Source organism: Carcharodon carcharias, chromosome 19, assembly GCF_017639515.1.
Source record: "Carcharodon carcharias isolate sCarCar2 chromosome 19, sCarCar2.pri, whole genome shotgun sequence".
Classification (NCBI taxonomy): domain Eukaryota; kingdom Metazoa; phylum Chordata; class Chondrichthyes; order Lamniformes; family Lamnidae; genus Carcharodon; species Carcharodon carcharias.
In genome coordinates this window covers 27,264,579-27,287,672 of record NC_054485.1, presented here as the reverse complement: position 1 = coordinate 27,287,672, position 23,094 = coordinate 27,264,579, and the positions used below count along the sequence as shown (strand labels likewise).

The 23,094-nt window shown below is 44.8% G+C and overlaps 1 protein-coding gene across 1 annotated transcript in view; it reads right to left on the bottom strand.

Annotated features, from left to right (window-relative positions):
- Positions 1 to 23,094, bottom strand: part of LOC121291097 (amine sulfotransferase-like) — a 44,752-nt gene that overhangs the window by 7,507 nt on the left and 14,151 nt on the right. Inside the window, exons 3-5 of the mRNA XM_041212147.1 lie at positions 17,104 to 17,303; positions 12,476 to 12,602; positions 5,657 to 5,751 (exon numbers count right to left, since the gene is read on the bottom strand). Coding sequence (XP_041068081.1) covers positions 5,657 to 5,751; positions 12,476 to 12,602; positions 17,104 to 17,303 — 422 coding nt within the window. The remainder of the gene's footprint in view (positions 1 to 5,656; positions 5,752 to 12,475; positions 12,603 to 17,103; positions 17,304 to 23,094) is intronic.

Genomic DNA, 23,094 nt, shown 5'->3' with positions numbered 1-23,094 from the left:
CCTGGTTCTCCCCATGTTGGCAAGATAAACACAAAGTGTTGCTTTTCCATCAGTCTGCATAGTCCCCCGCTGTCCACTCTGAAAGTGGGATTCAGGTTAGTTAGAAACTGGCCTCAGTTTAGCTGAAAAGTAGCTAATAAAGCTTGTTTACCAGTCAGCTGAGGCTGAGGTCTTGACTTGTGGACTTGACTTCTTCTCATTATAGTTTTGGCCATGTTTAACCATAGAAGCATAGAAGATTAAAGCAAAGAGATGTGACCCATCTTGTTTGCACTGGCTCCTTGCTGGTGCCATTCAAAGCTAAAACCACTGCCCCACGCTCTCCCTATAGGCCAGGACTGTGTTTGGTTAACGGGGGTCTTACCCGCCGATATGGAGCTCCTGTTATTTCTGTGGGTGATGCCCAAATTAAGTTGCCACCGTTGGACCTTCCCCACAATTGGGGTCACTGACAAAAGATATCCCGCTCGTCGAAAGGTGCTGGAAAATCAGAGACTGGCAGCTCCTTGTGCTGCCAGCACCAGAGGGAAAGGTGGCTACTGGCAGCAATGTACCCACCAGAGGTCCAAGATCATCGTGGAATCTCAGGCCAAAGGCAAAATGGGGATTGCGGTGGAGCAGAAAGGGGAGGATCAGAGGCAAGGGCAGCTTCAATGTCCCCCCCCCACCCCCCCACCATTTCCCAATGCCAGATCCCTTGGTCAGGCACAGATAATGAGTGACCACCCTCCCTACCCCCCCCCCCCGAGGCCACTGGCAAAGCCAACAGTGTTTCCTGGCCTTCCGAGGAAAGCCATGCAGCTTCCATTTAATCCCTGAGTCACCATTAATTGTGCTGGGTTCAGGGATTATGCGTGTCAATTGGCTTATTAATGAGCCTAATTGATATCCCACTGCTGGTGGTAGGAAATCCCATATCAGCCTCTTCCACCCTCTGACTTAATCAGGGAAGGTTTTGTCGCTGCTGGGAGACTGACGCAGGGCCTCTCCCACAATTAAGTGAGCCCAGTCACTATGGTTCCCTTGTCAATCGGCTGTACTAAATACGTTCCATAGTCTTGTAACTTCCTCTGCTTCAAGTATTTATCCAATTTTCTCTCAAGTTGCAATGGTCTCCATCTTCCCTGTAGCAAATTGTTCACTGCTCCAAAATCCCCCTGTGCAAAGAAAATCCTCTTAATTTCATTGTGATGATTTTAAGTTCAAACACTGATTACCCAACCAGAGGAAATATCCTTTATCTTTTCACTCTATGAGAAACTCTTCAGAATTTTATTAACCTCGACTCATTCTCTTCTTGCCCTTCTCTGCTCCATTGCGAATATTCCCAATATCTTGAATCTCTCCCTCATTTATACTTTCCCATACTTGGTATCACCCTGGTGAATCTACAATATATGACTTTAATGTCCTTTCTATAATGAAGAGACCAAAGTTGTTACAGCACTCTAGCTGGAGTCGAACCAATGTTTTGTAAAAATTTATTGAGACTTCTCCATGCTCCTATATATAAATCCAAAATTCTACTGCTCTTTCTACAGCAAATTAAAGTGTCATCTCCCATCAGATTGCCTCAGCAGCCAGGGGGGGTGAAATAATGACATAAGATTGATTGCACATCCAGGATTGAGAACTGTCCCATTGTTGCTGAACATGAGGAAGGGGTTAAATAGTTGGAACATACCAAGATGCTGCATATTTATTAAGGGAAGGCAATGGCATCATGGTAATCCAGAAATCTGGGGTAAAGTTCTGGGGACACGGGTTCGAATCCCACCACGGCAGATGGTGAAATTTGATTGCAATAAAAATCTGGAATTAAAGTCTAATGATGAATATGAAGGCATTGTCGATTGTTGTAAAAACCCATCCAGCTCACGAATGTCCTTTAAGGAAGGAAAGGAAACCTGCCGTCCTCTGAGTCTAGCCTATGTGTGACTCCACATCCACAGGAATGTGATTGACTCTTAAATACCCTCTGATGACCATGTGCCTCCCCCTGTCCCCCCTCCCTCAGCTGATGAATCAGTATTCCTCCATGTTGAACACCACTTGGAGGATGCAGTGAGGGTGGCAAGGGCACAGAATGCACTCTGGGTGGGGGACTTCAATGTCCATCACCAAAAGTGGCTCGGGTAGCATCACTACAGACCGAGCTGGCCGAGTCCTAAAGGACATTGCTGCTAGACTGGGTCTGTGGCATGTGGTGAGGGAATCAGCAAGAAGGAAAACCATTCTTGACCTCATCCTCACCAGCCTGCCTGCTGTAGATGCATCTGTCCATGACAGTATTGACAAGAGTGACCACCATAAAGTCCTTGTGGAGACAATGTACCATCCTCACATTGAGCATACCCTCCATTGTGTGGCGCTACTTCGTACCATCGTGCTAAATGGGATGGATTTTGAACAGATTGAACTCAAGACTGGGCATCCATGAGGCACTGTGGGCCATCAGCAGCAGCAGAATTGTACTCAACCACAATCTGTAACCTCATGGACCGGCATAGCCCCTACTCTACCATTACTACCAACCCTGGTTTAATGAAGAATGCAGGAGAGCATGCCAGGAGCAGCATCAGGCATTCCTAAAAATGAGGTCTCAACCTGGTGAAGCTACAACACAGGACTACTTGTGTGCCAAACAGCATAAGCAGCAAGGGATAGACAGAGCTAAGCGATTCCACAACCAACGAATCACATCTAAGCTTGGCAGTCCTGCCACATCCAGTCATAAATGATGGTGCACAATTAAATAACTCACTTGAGGAGGAGGCCCTATAAATATCCCCATCCTCAATGATGGAGGAGTCCAGCACATCAGTGCAAAAGAGAAAGCTGAGGCATTCGTAGCAATCCTCAGCTAGAAGTGCCGAGTGGACAATCCATCTTGGTGCACTCGAGGTCCCCAGCGTCACAGATGCCAGTTTTTGATTCACTCCACATGATATTAAGAAATGGCTGAAGGCAATGGACACTGCAAAGACTATGGGCCCTGACAATATTCCTGAAGATAAAAACAGAAAATGCTGGAAAAGCTCAGCAGGTCTGACAGCATCTGTGGAGAGAGAAACAGAACGTCCAGATAGTGTGTGATCACAGGACACAGATTCTGCAAGTATGTACAAGGTAACCTGGCAATTCCCATGACACTTATATTGTAGGCAGGTGCCAAGGCTATTCAGTGATCCAGCCCGACTGGATGGATGACTGTTGGGTGACAAGGGCTATCCGCTGAAAAAGTGGCTTATGGCATCTCTCTACCACCCAAGAACAGAGACAGAGCAGCATTATAATAGGAGTCATGCCTCCATAAGGGCAGTGACAGAGAGGGCCATAGGTCTTCTGAAGGTGTGCTTCTAATGCTTGGACTGTGCAGGGCAACACTACAATACTCCCCAGAGCGAATGTCATTGATAGGGGTTGCATGCTGCGCTCTCCACAACCTGGCACTGGCAAGGGGGAACCCACTTGAGGAAGAGTGTCTTGAGGCAGCTCCACAGATCACAGATGAAGAATCAAGTAGTGAGTCAGAAGAGGAGCACAGTGAGGAGAACACTGAGGGCATGGAGGCAGAACTCGGTATCCTTCAGGGAGGCAGGGGTACCTTGATCCAACGCTCCTTCAGCTTGGATGCCAAAGAACCGCACCCGCCTCATGCCACGGCTGCAGCCTCCATCCAGGATGTCTGAAATTACCCTTTCATTTGAACCCAAAGTGCACTCAGTGCCTGTGCAATAAAGATTTGAGCCATTCATGTCCAGCATTACAAACTGACGTACCCTGCACCAAAAAAAAAGGTGAAGCATACTCAGACCATTACGATAAAAACAAAATTTATGTAATTTTCACAATCAAAGCAAATAACATAACCTTCTCTGGTGTTCATTTCCACACTAGCAAACAGAAACAAAACAGAAGATAACCTGTGACCAATCCCTCTTGTGCTCCTTGTGCCTTAAGCTTACATTCACAAATGCTACATCTTGGTGCCCTCTCCTCAACCTTGCTGGCAGCAGCACTGCACTCTTAGCTTTGTCTGACACCCCAGCTACTCCACAACCAGCTGACCAAGGTGTGTGGAGCCTCTCCAGCTCCAAGGCATCTTGCTCAAACTTTGTAAGGATTAGGTTTGGGGAACCTCTACCTCTCCGTGACCTCTCAATGTTGTTATGGCTCATCTTCTTCTGAAAGGACAGAGGGATGTTGACTAGTCCACTCTCTACCCTGCAGCCTGGCTAACCCCACCTGAGGAACACCTTGCAGGGCACATCTGAGTCGTGGTCCTCAAGCAGCAAGGCACTCAGTCCAAGCACCCAGGACTCACCCCTTTGGCCTGCCCTGGTGTCATTAACAGTTGCACTCAAGCTCCAACACCCCTGTGCTCCATGAAGGGGTGCAGCCAGCCTTTAACATTTCACCACACTGATCCATGCCAACACGGTACTCATCCTTCCCAAGCGCAGCCACCTCCTCCTGGAAGACCACAAGGCACTTGTCTGAAAACTGCGGGGCCGAGTGCCCACCCGACCTTCGTCTCCGGCAGCAGTTGAGGCCATAGCTTTGGTCTTCGGCATGTGGAAGATATGTTCTTCCCTGGCATCCTTCAAGGAACTGCCTGTGCTGTTTTCAAACCACCCACCTGGCCACCATTGGACCCGGCACCCAACAGGCCCCAGACCCGCCCGGCCCTTCCCAACCATTGGGAAGATGCCTTAATTGGATAGCCAGCATGTAACTGTGATCGTGGGCGGGGGCTTGTTTCCCGACTGGTCCTGGGCCCGCCCAGCCAAGGTAAAATTCAGGCCATGGTTTACTTTTTCCAAAATGGAGGCTAACCTGGCTCTCCCAATCACATACTTAAAGGTCAGAATTTTATGTGGCGTGGGCGGATGTATGCCCGATCCGGCCGGGCGTAAAATTGTGCAAGATGACGTCGGGCAAGCATCCCGGTGTCATTGCACATTCGCACGATATTTCGCTCGGTGGGCACGCGCAAAAGTTGGAAGTGCACCCACGACAATTAATGGCTTAATTGTCTGCTATTTTTCGTGGCCCATCCACTCTTATGGTTGGCAGGCGGGCAAATCAGCCAGGCGGCTTTTACATTTTTCATTAAAGCCCATCCAAGGGTGGGATGAAATCTCCATTAGGAAATAAAATAAAAAGAAATACCTGGGGACAGCGTTTTTATGAGGTATGCTTTCCGGCACTTGATTGTGATGCATGGACAAATTTTGCAGCTTTTTTAGTGCTTTATTTTATTATTTGCAGGTTTGCAGCTCCCTGAGGTAGTCGTCAGCCTTCAGGGAGCTCTCTCGTAGCGCTTGTCCGCGGTGATGTCATCGCCAGCCCTCTTCCCGTCCCCACCCTGGCAGCATTGAGCTCTTCAGAGTGTACTTCACTCTGGCTGGCCGTTAATTGGTTGTCAGGGACCCGTTTCCCGGCCCCTCCCAGACTCGTTGATTCCGCGCACCCGATGAGGGAAAAATTCAGGCTAAAGTTTTGGTTCGAAGAACCAAGGTAAATATCGTTATAATTCATATAAACCACTAGACACAGAAGATTTAATATTCTGCCTGCTTTGTAATAGTTTCAGGTCCATATAATTCATGATTTATTCAAGCATCTTTAGTTATATATTAATATCACTTACTTTCTTCATATCCTCATATGTCACAAACAAGATGTTGAGTTCATCTTTATGGCTGTACCAGTCTCTGATATGGTGAAACCACGATCCATAAAACACTTAAGAGACAAGTATAATGAGTAAACAGTGCTACAGAGAGACTTTTCTACAAAGAAGTAAATTTCGACATTTGCTCCAATCCATCAAATGTTGATTTACCTATTCCTTTAAGTTGTAAGCATACATATACAAAAGACAAAATAGCTCTTTGTGCGTGTGTCATTTTTCCTAAACCGCATATTAATATGCAGCACCCAGAGTACATTTGATTTAGATTGTGCCCTACAGCACACCACAAAGACTGCAAATTTCCATAACTTTTGAAATTTAGGATTCAAGCTATACATATGTGCATCGAAGGGTGAGTGCCACACCACAGCACTGATGAAGAAGTACTATCCCTTGATCTGACATTCACAACTCAGCTGTCACTGTGCATAGCCTGAAGAGTCAAATAGAATTGGGATCTGCACATAGTGAACCACAGGGCAAGAGTGGGCAGCAATGAGGCCAGAGGCAAAAGAATAGTTTGTATGCCAGCTCACCAGGTGGCAAAGTCACAGATGCTTTCTGCTACAGGGGACTCAGGTGAGACTTTGATGAGGCAATGTGCAGGAGAAAGCTGATGAACATGCACATTGTGATGCATGATGCATTGCCATGTTTGCCAAACAGTATACTGTTATTGTCAAGGAGCATAGATCAATCCAGTTACAATGCAACACAAGACATCGTTCAGAGCTTGGTATCCAGTCTTTCCACCATGGAGGCTAACCCTATGATAGCTCTAGCAGACCCACCCGTAACACAGCGTCTGGTGGCTGACATCAGCTTTCGTTGCAGCACAAATGGAAGCCATCGGTGGAAGCTCTGATGGAGGTCATAGGATCTATGCATTCTGCCATTTAAGCTCAGATTGCTGCCATCATGGCTGCTGATCTCATTGTTCAAAGGGGCATGCAAGCTCCAACATCATTGTAGCAATCGATCCTCCAACAGATTACTAGCTTTGCTGAGGCAATGACCCAAGGGAGTGACAGTAATGCATGGAGCATGAACCTGCTAGGCTCTCTCAGGATGACGGTAATCTTGTTCCTATCACTGTTCCTTTTTTTATTTGTTCATGCGATTTGAGCATCACAGAGAAGGGCAGCATTTATTGCCCATTCCTAATTGCCGTTGAGGAGGTGGTGGTGAGCTACCTTCTTGAACCACTGCACTCCATGTGACATAGGTACACCCACAGTGCTATTAGAGGGGGCGTTCCAGTAGTGGACAAGTTCTGGGAATCAGGAGATCAATTACTCACTGCAGAATACCCAACGTTTGACCTGCTTTTGTAGCCACAGTATTTATATGGCTGAAACAAAAACAGAATTACCTGGAAAAACTCAGCAGGTCTGGCAGCATCGGCAGAGAAGACAAGAGTTGACGTTTCGAGTCCTCATGACCCTTCGACAGAACTTGTATGGCTGGCCTAGTTAAACTTATCGTCAGTGGTGATACAATGTTATTGCTGGGGAATTCAGTGATGGTAATACCATTGCCAGTACTTCAGTGTGGTCTGTCATCAGCCAATCCAGATTGCTGTTACCCATACAAGGTGCTGCAATCCGAAGTTGTACCCTCAAGGTCCAGAGCTACTTGAGGCTGCCTGCAAAGTTGTCTGCAGTCCTTCCAACTGAAAATCAGCTGTCTCCCACCATTTGTGCTTCATTCAGGCACTGGAGGGGCACTGTGTAGGAGCACCAGAACAGGCCAAGCACTAAAAGAATGCATATGGGTGAAGAGTTCATTTTTGCTTGTATAATTGGATATGTAGTTTGATATGGATGTAATGAACAGCTGCAGCTGATATGATGTTGGTACACCCACAGTGCTGATGGGGAGGGAGTTCCAGGATTTTGACCAAGTGACAGTGAAGGAAAGGTAATATATTTCCAGGCCATGATGGTGATTGGCTTGGAGGAGAACTTCCAGGTGGTGGTGTTCCCATGTGTCTGCTGCACTTGTCCTTCTACATGGTAGTGATCATGGGTTTGGAAGGTGCTACTAAGGAGCCTTGGTGATTTTGTGAGTTCTTGCCCTGATTCTTGCAGATGGTACACACTGCTGCTACGGTGCGTCGGTGGAAGGAGTGAATTTTTGTGGATGGGGTGCCAATCAAGTAGGCTGCTTTGTCCTGGATGGTGTTAAGCTTCTTGAGAGTTCATCACATTCCTGACTTGTGCCTTGTCGATGGTGGACACGTTTTGGGGATTCAGGAGGTGAGTTATTCGCTGCAGGATTCCTAACCTCTGACCTGCTCTTGTAGCCACAGTATTTATATGGCTAGTCTAGTTCAGTTTCTGGCCAATGTTAACCCCCAGGATATTGTCATTGGGGGGTTCAATGATGGTAATGCTATTGAATGTCAAGGGGCGATGGTTAGATTCTTTCTTGTTGGGGATGGTCTTATATTATGGTCCGAGATGGAAGGAGCGTGCAGTTAATTCTAACCCCACGTCTCCACAGGTCGTAACAATAGTTTAAATGTTTAATTCAGCCACAAAATTGGCCAATTGTTTACCTTTGAAACTGTTATTCCCAGCATAAGAAAACTCTAACCACACTTCTTTCAGTAAACACAAAATGATATTGATTTATGATAAAACTCAGTACTTTTTAAAAACCAGTTAATAGACTGGTTAACATACCAGTTGTTGTTTAGAACTGTAACGATTTTCCCGACTTTAAATAAAGATATTTGAACCCCCATCACTCACACACAATCACAAAACAGGACAAAACAAACAGCTCTCTGCAGAGGGAGATGATGGCATAATGGTACTTTTGCTGGACAAGTAAACCAGAGACACTGGGTAATGATCTGGGTCCAGGTTCAAATCCCATCACAGGAATTAAAAGTCTAACAGTGAAACTTTGTAAGAAACCATCTGGTTCACGAATGCCCTTCAGGGAAGGAAATCTGCTGTCCTTCCCTGGTTTTACCTACATGTGACTCAAGACCTGCAGAAATGTGGTTGACTCTCAAGTGCCTAGCCAGTGAATAAGAGAAAAAAAAAGAGGCCGGAGTATGGGAACATTTCTTTAAAAAGGATAAATTCAAAGAGATCTCAAAGCTGTCAATCTAACAGAATTCTGGTCAAAATAGATCAGGAAGTTCTTTCAGACAGATCTTTTGGTGAAACTGCCCTTAATTTTTCTTACTTATCACAACTTTGTGAACTCTCAAAATAAAACAAATCCTGACAAAGCGTTTCTGAGGAAAGTTTAACTCAAAGGTGGGGCAGAGAGGGGGAAAGTGAATTTTCTTGCAGCCTGCTTCTAAGGCACCCCAAGCTCACTCTGCCTGAGAGTTTTAAAGACTAAGATGTTCAAAGTATACTTCTCTTTAGCCAGATGTTTTTAACCAAATCAGCAAGAGTCTTTAACCTGATGCAGCAGTTCTTTGTTAACTTAGATATACAGAGTATCTCTTCCCTCTCCAGGTGTTCCCCGCTGGACATCTACCTTGACCTGTGATTTCTTGAAGAATGGCCCCTAATTAATATTGCAAACTTATAAAAATAACTCAGGAGGAACAATATCTAAAATTCAATGCCCCTCAAATTTTTCCAAAAACGGATTCCTCACAATGGTCATTGCCTGGCACTTGTGTGACGCAAATTTTGCTTGCTATTTTTCAGCCCAAACCTGGATATTGTCCAAGTCTTTCTGCATTTGAACATGGACTGCTTCAGTATCTGAGGAGTCGTGAATGGTGCTGCACATTGCGCAATCATCAGCAATTATCAGTGAACATCCCCACTTCTGACCTTATGTTGGAAGCAGCTGAAGATGGTTGGGCCAAGGACAGAACCCTAAGGAACTCATGCAGTGATGTCCTAAAACTCAGATGATTGACCTCCAACAACCACAACTATTTTTCTTTGTGCTAGGTATGACTCCAGCCAGCGGAGAGTTTTCCCCCTGATTCCCTTTGGCTCCAGTTTTACAAGAGCTCCTCGATGCCACATTTGGTCAAATGCTGCCTAGATATTGAGGGCAGTCACTCTTGCCTCACCTCTGAAGTTTGGCTATTTTGTCCATGATTGAACCAAGGCTGTAATTAAGTCAGGAGCTGAGTGACCCTGGTGGAACCCAAACTGAGCATAAGAGAGCAAGTTATTGCTGAGCAAGTGCTGCTTGAAAGCACTGTTGATGATCCCTCCCATCACTTTACTGATGCTCGAGAGTAGACTGATGGGGCAGTAATTGACTGGGTTGGATTTGTCCTGCTTTTTGTGGACAGGACATGCCTGGACAATTTTCCATATTGCTGGGTAGATGCTAGTGTTGTAGCTGTGCTGGAACAGCTTGACTAGGGGCGAGGAAAGTTCTGGAGCACAAGTCTTCAGTACTATTGCCGGAATATTGTCAGGGCCCATAGCCTTTGCAGTATCCAGTGCCTTCAGCCATTTCTTGATATCACATGGATTGAATCAAATTGGCTGAAGATTGACATCTGTGATGCTGGGGACCACAGGAGGAAACCGAGATGGATCATCCACTCAGCACTTTTGGCTGAAGATTGTTGCAAATGCTTCAGCCTTCTCTTTTGCACTGATGTTCTGGGCTCCTCCATCACTGAGGATGGGGATATTTGTGGAGCTTCCTCCTCCAGTGGTTTGTTTAATTGTCCGCCACCATTGACAACTGGACGTAACAGGACTGCAGAGCTTAGACCTGATCTGTTGATTGTGGAATCACTTAGCTCTATCGCCTGCTGCTAGGCACGCAAGTAGTCCTGTGTTGTAGCTTCACCAGGTTGACACCTCATTTTTAGGTATCCCTGATGCTGCTCCTGGCATGCCTTCCTGCACTCTTCTTTGAACCAGGGTTGATCCCCTGGTTTGATGGTAATGGTAGAATGGGGGCTATGAGGTACAGGTTGTGGTTGAGTACACTTCTGCTGATGTTCCACAGCGCCACATGGTTGCCTAGTCTTGGATTGCTTAGATCTGTTTGAAATCTATCCCATTTGGCACGGTGGTAGTGCCACACAACACGATGGAGGGTATCCTCAATGTGAAGATGGGAATTTGTCTCCACAAGGCCTATGCAGTGGTCACTCCTACCGATACCATCATGGACAGATCCATCTGCGGCAGGCAGATTGGTGAGGATGAGGTCAAGACTGTTTTTCCCTCGCCACATGCCACAGATGCAGTCTAGCAGCTAGGTCCTTTAGGACTTGGCCAGCTTGGTCTGTAGTGCTGCTACTGAGCCACTCTTGGTGATAGACATTGAAGTCCCCAACCCAGAGTACATTCTACACCCTTGCCACCCTCAGCGCTTCCTCCAAGTGGTATTCAACATGGAGGAGTACTGATTCATCAGCTGAGGGGTTGGGGGGGTGTGGTTGCGGTTATCAGCAGGAGGTTTCCTTGTCCATGTTTGACCTGATGTCATGAGAGTTCATGTAGTCCTGATGTCATGAGAGTTCATATAGTCCAGAGTTGATGTTGAGGACTCCCAGGGCAACTCCCTCCCAAATGTATACCACTGTGCTGCCATCTCTTCGGCGGGACAGGAGATACCCAGTGATGATGATGTCTGGGAGCATGGCCTCTATTATTCCGTGAGTATGACTATGTCAGGCTGTTGAGACAGCTCTTCCAACTTTGGCACAAGCACCCAGATGTTAATAAGGAGGACTTTGAAGGGTCAACAGGACTGAGCTTGCCGTTGTTGTTTCCAGTGCCTATGCCCAATGCCAGGTAACCCTTATTATTGACTTTTTAGCGGATTGATACTAGGCCATTGCAGAAGACTATGGGTCTGGAGTCATATGTAGACAGATTTCCTAAAGGGGCATTAGTGAACCAGATGGGTTTTTACGACAATTAACAATGGTTTCATGGTTATCATCAGACTTTTAATTTCAGAGTTTTTTTTATATTGAATTCAAATTCCACCACCTGCCATGGTGGGATTTGAACCCAGGTCCCCAGAACATTACCCAGGGTCTCTGGATTACTGGTCCACTGACAATATCACTACACCACCACCTCCTTGGCAGGGCAGCGGGTGCATCGCATCCGGAGGTTCCATGGCTCAAGGAGGGCTGAGGGGGCCCCCTATGGCACTGGCCACCCATCCTGGTCCTGCCAACATCTCTGGAGGTTTACTCCTCCGATCACCAAGGCCTCCCTACCTACCTCCCTTGGGCTGACAGCCTGAAGAGCCAGCCCACTTTACTTAATTAGCCAATGAGCCCAAGTGAAGGGCAGTCAAATGGCTGCCATCAGGAATATTGCAGCCATGTTCCCACTGCCCAACTGTATTGCCTCGGAATTTGCATTTGGTCTGGATATGAGGGCCTATCCAATGTCATTAAGATCCCAACCATTGCATCTAGAGCCCCCATACCTGTTGCAGCCATGTTGCTGGTTGACCCTTTAAACAAACGTTAAGCAGTGTGTAAATAGTACATGCACTCAATGGACCTGCATGGTCAAAGATTCAAAAACGTGCCTTAGATCAACTGGAATAACTGACGTCATGATCTAACAAGTTGGGAGGCTTCTGGAGCACACATGCATCCTCTTCCCTTTATGCAGAGCTGAGTGGGACCACATCAGAAGCAGCCTGAAGTTCTGCGCAGGCCATTCTGAGGGTTTTTGGCTTCTGCCACTGGCTTTCTAGCTCAAAGAATCTTAAATAATTTGACAGTTTAAAACAAAGTACTAACACAATGTTTTTGATAAGAATTGAGTAAAACTTAAAATAAAAACTTACCATTTCCTTCAACAAATTGCTCCAGAAAGTCCTGAAAATCCTTTGGTTTCTTCAAGAAATGACTGTATTTGTGAAAGTGGTATGATGACACAATCACATCCTTGGGATTTCTGGCAACATAAATGATCTGGATTGGGAAATAAATACAAGAACAGCAAAGTCAGTCGCCAGCTGCTGTGGATTTATTTCTACCTATACTGGGCAATAACGACCCAAACAATTTAGTTGCCTGACCTAGTTTTCTCAATGTTTTCTGCATGCTTATTTCATCCCTGCTATTTTGATTCTATCTCTCTCCTTTTTCATCTCTTAACTGATTTGTCTATTACTTTTACAGAATGTATAACTAACTACCTCCTATCTTTTAGAAATGTCACCTTGTATAGGGGATTACAGTCAGGCCTATGAATGTAAGAAAAAACAATGAATCCAATCCCAATATCACAAAGTATATATGGACTAGGAAGGGCATTTTAATTCACCCATCCAGAAAGACCTTATTGATTCCTGATGCTGCTGAAAGCACCTAACTGATTTCCATTCTTGTTTTTCATGATTTTCTACTTTTGTATGAAAAACACTTCCTGTTATTTAATTTCATTTCCCAATTTCATTTAAAATAGCTTTCAGTATTTACCATCTCCATTCCCTTGACTTTTATATTCCTCTATAAGATAAACACTTAAAAAAAAACTCAAAAAAAGACAAGTATCCCCAATCTTTTCTCATAACTTGGACCTCTGACAAAAATATCATCAGTTTCATAGCTTTTTGTTGCTAATTCACATACTTTGTCCAATGTATTTCATGATTTATAAGATGTTCCTTCAATTCTACTTTTGTTTTTTTTCACTGGATGTGAACATCACTGGCAAAGTCAGCATCCCTATTTACCTTTGAGCTACATTCTTAACCACTACAGTCCTTATGGTGTAGGTACACCCACAATCTGTTAGGAAGGATATTGGTCTTGCCAGCAAATTTGATTAATTTGAAGTGAGTTTTTAAACTCCAAGTCATTGGGGGAAACTTTAACCTCCCAATATGGACAAGTGTTTGAGCAACAGATTAAAAGACCAGAAATTGGCAGCATGTGGGGAAGCAGGCAGAGACCTGCCAACTTTTGCATTTAATTTAAGTATATTTGGTAGCGTGGCCATGGTCAAGAAGATCTGAAATTTAACTGTGTTAACAGGCAATTAAGTGAAGTTTAAACCCTAGATTATGTCTTTAACTCTGTGCACATAGGTTTCCAGGGCTGTCTGGAATTCTCCAGATGAAACAGCAAGATATTAGTGGGGATTGACAGGGCTGAGCAATTGACAGGTACGAATGGCTTTAATCAATGACACATGACAGTTGGTTCCTTGCCTAAGTGAAAGATTTTTGCCCACCAGACATGTTCTCAGAGAGACATTTCGTTGTTTTGGAGATAATTTCCAAAAAGTTAGGAGGTTATTTCTGTTATCAGTGAGATTTTTACCTTTGGCCTGCACTTCCTAGTTGTCAGCCTTCTCAAAAACATGTGAGCTGCTAATGCAACTCTACATTGAACATCTTATGAAGAGCAACAACACCTACACCGACAGCAGGAGTAGCAGCTGGCTTCTCCTCAACCTCAGCTGCACAGAACATTGGGTATATTGGCAGAGGATTAGCTTTCTGTACATGACTGAACACCAATGTTTTAGTAGGCTCAGACTTTCCCGGCAGGTGGTTGCTGATATTTGCATCCTTCTGGAAGAAAACTTTCTGTCAAGTGGACTAGGCTGTTAGTTGCCATAGCTATATGTTGCCAATGATTGTCAAGGTCACCACAGCTTGTAATTTATATACATCCAGCTCCTTCCAGGAAGACTTGCTGAATCTCTCAATCTTTTGCCACACTTGAATCTCCCAGGTTGCAGATGCCATGTTTGCCAGGGTCAGCAATTACTACTACTGATTAGAATAAGAGGGCGCTCAGATTTGCTGTACTGGCTGAATTCCCATGGGTCCAGGGAGACATAGGTTGCACATATGTGGAATTTGAAGTGCCCCCAGAAATATTTATCAGCCAAAAGGAATTCTGCTCCATCAATGGTTCACAACCACCAGAGGATCATCATGTATGCCATTGCAAAGTACCCAGAAATTTGCCATGATGCCTTTAACCTGCACCAGTCAAATCTCCTATAGATATTCAAAACAGCTGCACAGGGAGAAGGTCCTTTCAAGATGGCAGCAGGTGGCTGTAAGTCAATGAATCCCATTTTGAGGGAATTTTGCCCAATTAAAGTTGGTCCATTTGTTTGCATTTTTATGCCAATATTGAGTTCATTTAGGCTATGAGGCACAGATGAAGACCAGGAATTTTACAAGCACTAGCCTTAGGACTGTGGGGAAATGAGAGAAAACAAGGAATGAAACACAGAGATTTACTGAGAACTGTTGCGACAGTTTTGTCTGTTTCAGGCTTTAATATCAAAAAGTCATGTTGCTGCATAAGGAAGAGTGATCGGGGCACCAGGTGTAGTTTATGTATTTTTGATGATCAATGTTAAATTAGTTGAAGTATTTCATTTAGTGGATTGCATAGTTAGTGTTATTTTTTAATGTGGTTAGTGCTCTTTATGTTTTAGTATTTGTTAAACAGTTAAATAGGCTGAAAGCTAAACAGACAATCTTAAATAGCGTAGCTAACATGGTAGGAGAGCTGACACTAGTCACATGTGCATCCTGTGCCATGTGGGAACTCCAGAACACTTTTTGTATCCTGGAAAACCACAACTGCTCCAGAGTTGAACTCAGAGTTTCTGTGCTGGAGGAGCAGCTGGCATTACTACTGTGCATAAGAGAAGCCAAGAGTTTGTGGGTAACATGTTTCAGGAGATGGTCAGATCACAGCTTCAGAAAGCTCAGCAGGAGAGGGAGCAGGTGACCACCAGATAAACTAGGAAGAACAGGAAAGCAGTGCAGGCATCCCTGGGATTGGGAAATCACAAACAATCAATGTTGAATATCAAATGAGGGTGATGACACCTCGGGGTGTGCAGTCAATGGCAAATCCATGGCACAAGAGCATAAGAAAATGGATAAATATAACTAATGTAGGAGATTCAATGGTCTGGGGTGGGGGGGGTGCAGGTTTATCTGCAATCACAAGTGAATGAGTCTTGCATAGTGTGTTGCTGTACAAAGCTACCCCACTATAAATTTCTACACGGCAATTAAACCAGGCACACTGAGGGAAGGCTCCAGTCACAAGGACCAAGGTTGAGGCTGCTGTTTATCACTGTGGTCATACAAGTCACATTGATCATCCTAGAAGTGGTCACAGTAGTATGGTAGTTGTAGGTTTTAGTTATTCCAGAAGAAAATGTATCACATTGATGAAAATCATCACTAATATCTACTAGAACAGGTTGTCAAGCTGGCAAACTGTGGGCCAGATTGTGGCTGCTGAAGCCATTCTATGTGGCCCCCAGAGCTAGTTTTCAAATTGCCAGTCAGACATGTAAGTAGATTGGAAGATAATGCAAGGCGCTGCTCCTCCAGTCACAGGCTGTTCCCCTCCCATGTTTGCTGCAGCATATGTGGGAGAGAAACAGAGAAACAGCCTGTGATTGGCAGAGCAGCTAACACCAGCTGCAGTGTGTTTGCTGGGGGGAAAGAGGTTTTCCTTCAGCGGGAGGTGGGGCTGGTGGTGGGCCAGAGTGCCGGTGGGCCGGGGCCCCAGGGACAGATCAGAGGGCAAGACCCCTGGGGGTGGATCAAAGGGCCAGGGCCCTGTGGCGGACCAGAGGGCCAGGGTCCAGGGATAGATCAGAGTGCCAGGCCCAGTTGGGCATGAGAATGCAGGGGCCCAGAGGGGAATTGGAGTGACGGAGCCCGGGGATGACGAGGCTGGCTGCAAGGCCTCAGAATAAGAAGTCACAGAACCTGGGGCGAGAGGAGATGGATGTGGAAGAGGCTGACTGGCATGTGTGAGTGAATGAGTTTGTGTGTATTGTGTGTGTGCATGTGGGAGTAAGAATGTGAGCGATTGAGTTTGTCTGTGTGGGAGTGAGAGAATGAATATGTCTGCCTTACTCCCAATCTCGGTTTCTCACTTGCTGTCACCACCACACACCAACACATAGACACACCTACTCACAGTGGGTTAGGGTGAGTGAATGAGCACCGTGAGACTGGAAGTGAGCCTGGCACACACACTCCTATCCTCACGCTCTGGTCATTTTTATTAATTACTCTTTTTTAACTTAGCAATTTATTGCAATGACTGCTTTATTTTTGCTCAGCAATTGTTTCTTTTCTTGATGCCTCAACTTGTTTTTGAAATTCATGTTTAAAGTTGCGCCAAACCTTATCTTCCTGAAATTTGCTCATGGACCCCTTGAGTGAGCAAAATTGGAAATGTAGCCCCCTAAGTGAAAAGGTTGGACAAGCCTGTGCTTGTCATTATAATAACAATATGATCAGAGTTTCTTTTCTGTATTTTTGAATGTAATTTGAATAATTTAAAAAGGGTGTAACTATTTCTGAAAAATAAATTGGTCAATACAGCTACAGGCAACAATATGCAATTTCAATGTATCCAACAACTCTTATTATGTCGCAATTCTATTTAAAGTTTGTTTAAAACGCACCTTGATCATTTTATTCTTCACACAATTTGGAGCCATGTGGTAGTTCAAGTGTGTTGTCAACAGCTGATAGTCAGTCCAACCTGGCTTGAATCCAAAATACTCTATCCATGGGGCTTTATGATAGAGCTCCTTGCCTTTTCTGTTAGCATCATTGCCAGTGCTTAAAATCTGACTTGCAATCTGCTGCATCCAATAAGTTCCTGAATCAGGGGATATAAAATAATTACCAGTAAAAAGCAGGTTGGAAAGTGGTGCCTTGTGGTGTGGTAGTTTCTTATTCAAGTCTATGATGTAATTACTTTTTGACTTTACAAGTAAGATTTCTGTGAGCGTCATTATTAATAGCAATATCATCACAAAAAGAGCAACTCTGTGGTTACAAGGGGAGGATGCCCTATGCTTTGGGGCAGTGGTGCACACATGCACTCAAAGCAGGAAGGTCAGAATACTTTAAAATTCCTTCTACTATCTTTTCCAAGGGTTGCTGCTGAAATGCAATGTCAGTTTTGAAGGTCTGTTTAGGTGTAGTTTCTCTATAAAGATTATCTTTAAGACAATATCTGTTGTAGTCTCGCACATAGTTCCTTTACCAACATTATCTGTTCTCCATTTAAAGTTGTCAGATTGGTAGACTTGTTTTTGGATTTCTGTAAGTCTTCAAAGTGATTTGGTGCAGAAAATCAATGGCCCACTCTCATGGCATAATGTTTGAGGCTTCTACTTAGAAAGCCACCAAGGTATCTGGAGTTCAGTCAAAATTACAGCACCTTCATGAGCTGGCAGGCACAATGCCATGGATGTATCTTGGGCAGCTGCAAGGAGAGACAGCAGGCTAAATCCAATGGCACTCATGGGGGTGTCTGCTGCACAAGTGCTGGCAAATGGACAGATCAGCCATCTGCTATGAGGCACTGGAAGAATTTCGGACTCAGTCAGCTTTGAGTCCTATGACTTGTCTGTTGTGTTTATCTCAGGATCGTGCACTAAGGGACTGAGAAAATTATTGCTGTGGAAGTCTCTCACACTTGGCCCTACCCCCTCTTATGTTAGGGATCAGATTCAGGGACAACAGGAGTGCTACCAATCCCAGGTCTCAAAGAGAACATATAACCAATTGGATTCTGTGAAGATTTGGCAAGTTTGGATCCTGGAACTTTTGCCTTTATTGGTGTCCTGTGCCCAGATTCCAACCGAACCATCATTGGAGCAGAAGATCACATTTTATTCTGCTTATCCTGAAGCTCTCTGAGGGAAAGAGGAATTTACAGTGAATGCTGATTATGGTATAACAGTTTAGGTGAGAGGCTACTTAGATATGCACATCAGGGTCTGACACTGGTTTTAGGTTCTCAGTTGCAATTATCAGGTATTTGTATCAGGCATTGCATGAGCTTTTTAGAGGGGCCACTGAAGACTGCTCACAAAATGTCATTTTCTTGTTGGAATCATAAGATGTTAGGGCTGCTCCTCTTGGGCCAATGGAAAAATTCTGTCCTAGTGCTAGCCCATTCCAGACCCTCCCTGGGATGACTTTTCTCCTAGATTTGACTTGCTGGCCAGTCAAGGGTGGGAATGCCCAGGGTGGGAGCCAGCCAATTCCATTGGTGCTTGCAGTTCACTGGCAGCAATTAAATAAAGCCCCAACCAATAATGATTCAAACCTCCCAATACAAATATCAAGTCGGAAATGTGACCTCTTTGAGAATCAAATTGTGATCCTGTTGAATTTTACACCTTTGTGAACAAGTTGGCACCTGTTGAAAGCTTGGTAGCACCCTCCATTCTGAATCAGAAGGCTTTGGGTTCAAGCTGCACTCAAGGTGCAGTAAAAATGCAAAATGTTACTCTCTTACTTTCCTAAGTTCCAAACTGAGAAACTAAGATTGTAGTCGCCCATAATCATTGCACAATTAACTTTATGATCTCTACAGTATCATGTTGCTGTTAAACAGGTTCTTTCTAATTGTAAAAGCAAAAAACTGCGGATGCTGGAAATCCAAAACAGAAACAAAAATACCTGGAAAAACTCAGCAGGTCTGGCAGCATCTGCGGAGAGGAATACAGTTGACGTTTTGAGTCCGAATGACTCTTCATCAGAACTAAGGAAAAGTAGAAAAGAGTTAAAGGACAAGCTGGTTTGGGGGGTGGCGGGGGTTGGGGGGGGGGTGGTGGGTGGTGGTCGGACAGGTAGTGCTGGATAGAGGGAGATTGCTAAAAGATGTCATAAACAAAAGGACAAAAGGTGTTTACAGTGGTGATATTAGCTAAGATATGTGCTAATGGTGACATTAAGGGTAGAAAGCAGGATGAGCAAGATACAGATAGCCCTAGTGGGGGTGGGGGGTAAGGGATCGAAATAGGCTAAAAGGTAGAGATAAAACAATGGATAGAAATACATTTAAAATAATGGAAATAGGTGGGAAAAGAAAAATATAAATTATTGGAAAAAGGGGGATCTGAAAGGGGTGGGGATGGAGGAGAGAGTTCATGATCTAAAGTTGTTGAACTCAATATTCAGACCGGAAGGCTGTAAAGTGCCTAGTCGGAAGATGAGGTGCTGTTCCTCCAATTTGCGTTGAGCTTCACTGGAACGTTGCAGCAGGCCAAGGATGGACATGTGGGCATGAGAGCAGGGTGGAGTGTTGAAATGGCAAGCGACAGGGAGGTCTGGATCATGCTTGCAGACAGACCGAAGATGTTCTGCAAAGTGGGCACCCAGTCTGCGTTTGGTCTCTTCAATGTAGAGGAAGCTGCATTGGGAGCAGCGAATGCAGTAGACTAAATTGAGGGAAGTGCAAATGAAATGCTGCTTCACTTGAAAGGAATGTTTGGACCCTTGGATGGTGAGGAGGGGGGTGGGGGGAAGTAAAGGGGCAGGTGTTGCACCTTCTGCAGTTGCATGGGAAGGTGCCGTGGGAGGGGGTTGACGTCAAATCATCCCTTTACCCTCTCCGGCGGCATTCCGCAGGGATCATTCCCTCCGGGACACCCTGGCCGACTCCTCCATCACCCTCTGTACCTCAACCCCCTCCCATGCAACCGCAGAAGGTGCAACACCTGCCCTTTTACTTCCCCCTCCTCACCATCCAAGGGCCCAAACACTCCTTTCAAGTGAAGCAGCATTTCATTTGCATTTCCCTCAATTTAATCTACTGCATTCGCTGCTGCCAATGCGGTTTCCTCTACATTGGAGAGCCCAAACGCAGACTGGGTGACCACTTTGCGGAACACCTTCGGTCTGTCCACAAGCATGACCCAGACCTCCCTGTCGCTTGCCATTTCAACACTCCACCCTGCTCTCATGCCCACATGTCCGTCCTTGGCCTGCTGCAATGTTCCAGTGAAGCTCAAAGCAAACTAGAGGAACAGCACCTCATCTTCCGATTAGGCACTTTACAGCCTTCCAGACTTTACACTGAGTTCAACAACTTCAGATCACGAACTCTCTCCTCCATCCCCATCCCCTTTCAGATCCCCCTCCATTATTTTTAAATGTATTTCCATCCATTGTTTTATCTCTATCTTTTAGCCTATTTCGATCCCTTCCCCCCACCCCAGCCCCACTAGGGCTATCTGTACCTCGCTCGTCCTGCTTTCTACCCTTAATGTCACCATTAGCACATATCATAGCTAATATCACCACTGTCAACACCTCTTTGTCCTGTTGTCTATGACATCTTTTGGCAATCTCCACCTATCACTGGCCCTCTATCCAGCTCTACTGTCCCACCCCCCCCCCTTAAACCAGCTTATATTTTACCTCTTTTCTATTTTTCCTTCGTTCTGATGAAGAGTCATTCGGACGTGAAACGTTAACTGTGTTCCTCTCCACATATGCTGTCAGATCTGCTGAGTTTTTCCAGGTATTTTTGTTTTTCTTTCTAATTGTATTCATTATAAGGACATTCAATGGAAGGCAGTTTTTTTGCCTTGTGTCTTCGTTTCTTACAATGCCCACATCTGTTATTAGCCATGAGCTACATGTCAATCATAGCAACATATTTAGATATTGAAGGATAGCATGATGTTCCAGGTTATGTGTATCCTACAGCTCGTTTTAAATCTCTTTGTGCATTCAATATCTTCAGAATCAATGATGTTATAGAAATACATTTTAATTCAGACTTAATCATAAAAATGAATTCTGTTTCCCCCTGGGGGGGGGGGGGGCGAAATTTGCACTGTGCGTGCCCTGTCTAGTTTTGAGTGGAGTTATATTAACCTGAAATAAACCCAGTTATAATCCACAGCCTGTGCCGAGTCAGCTGATCACAATTGCATGGAGCGACAGGAGTGTTTTTATAATTGTCTTCACGATCCCAAGGCAGAGGATGAAAAATCCCTGAAAATATTTTAGCTCTTAACCAGTATTCACTGAGTAGGACAGTCTATTGACATTGGGCTAGAACGGTTTGAGGCTTAGATGTGATTTTTTTTTTACCAATTTGTTCATCACCCATTTCTAAATGCCCTCGAGAAGATGAGGGTGTGCTGCCATGTTGAACTGTTGTCGTCTCTATTGTGTCGGCAAACTGACAGTGTATTTAGGGAGGTAGGTCAGGATTTTGATCTCGTGACAGTAAAATAATGGCACTATCATTCCATGTCAGGACTGTGTGGGGTATGGAAGGAAACTTTGTGTTTCCATGGGTCTGCTGCCCTTATCCTCCTAGGTGCTACAGGGCACAGGTTCGGAATGTGCTGTTGAAGGAGTCTTGGCAAGTTGAAGTGAAACTTTTATATGGTACACACTGCTGCTGTGTGCCAATGATAGAGGTAGTGAAAATGGACTGTTTTGTCCTGAATAGTGATGAGCTTCTTGAGTGTTGTTGGAGCTGCACTAATCCAGTCAAGTGGGGAGTGTTCCCTCACACTGATGACCTGTGCTTTGTAGATGGTGGACAGGCTTTGGGGAGTGAGAAGGTGAGTTACTTGCCACAGCCTCTGATCTGTTCTTAAGGCCAAATTATTTATGTTGTAAAGAACATGTTTTTTTATTTCTGTTGGACTGTGGATGAAAATTACAATGGCTGCAGTGTGAAGGACACATCTGCTGAAACAGCGTGAGGGATATATACAACATTGCTGTGCTGGAACAGTGTGCCATGAAAGACAAGATACTACCGAGGAGGAGTCTGCTCCAATGGGGAACTGCCTGGTAACAATGTTTTAATTGGCTCCTGACCAGGGTTTGTGTGAAAGCAGCGCAGCAGAATAGCTCTTAGCCTGAGAAGAGAAAAAAAACCTAAAACCTCTTTCTCTCCTGTGTGAGAGATTCCAGTAATTCTACAATAATTGCTAGCTGGCTTTTTTCCCTCATAGCTCTATACTCTGCTCTCTCTCTGAAAACCCCTGTCAAGAGGAAAAGGGGAAAATGTTAGAGACATTAAAAAGCAAGTGCTCAACCAGTGAACTAAAGACTGAAAGTACAGGAAGACCACCTCGTGTCATCAACAAAGAACTGAAAGGAATTTGGAAGACATTGATCAAAATCAACCCATCGAATCCTGTAAACCGGAATTGGTGCTATTGAACCATTTCATCCCATCCTTCAAATCCATGTTTGTGTGTGTTTTGTGTGTCTTGTATGTGTGTGAATAGGGATTTAAGAAGGGGTAGAGTTTAGGTTATATAGTTAGAAATTAGCAGTTCATATTTCTTTGCCACTTGTTGATGATAATTTGTTCAATAAACAGTTATTTACTTATTAAGTTTACAAAACTGATGCTTGTACTCCATTAACCTAAATCAAACAATTAGGTGGTTCGATCAAACCTTTCACATTTATGGTGGCCAGAGGAGCAGTGGGGCTTAATTTGCAGTGCACTAATCTCAGTGAGTCGTGACAATGTGGCTGGGGTTTAGTTTAATTTTTGGTGAATGGTAACCACCACCCCCCCACACCCCTCACCAACGCCAGGCTGTGGATGCTGGAGAATTCAGTGCTGATAGTGCGGTTGAATGTCAAGGAGAGGAATCATGGACATGAAG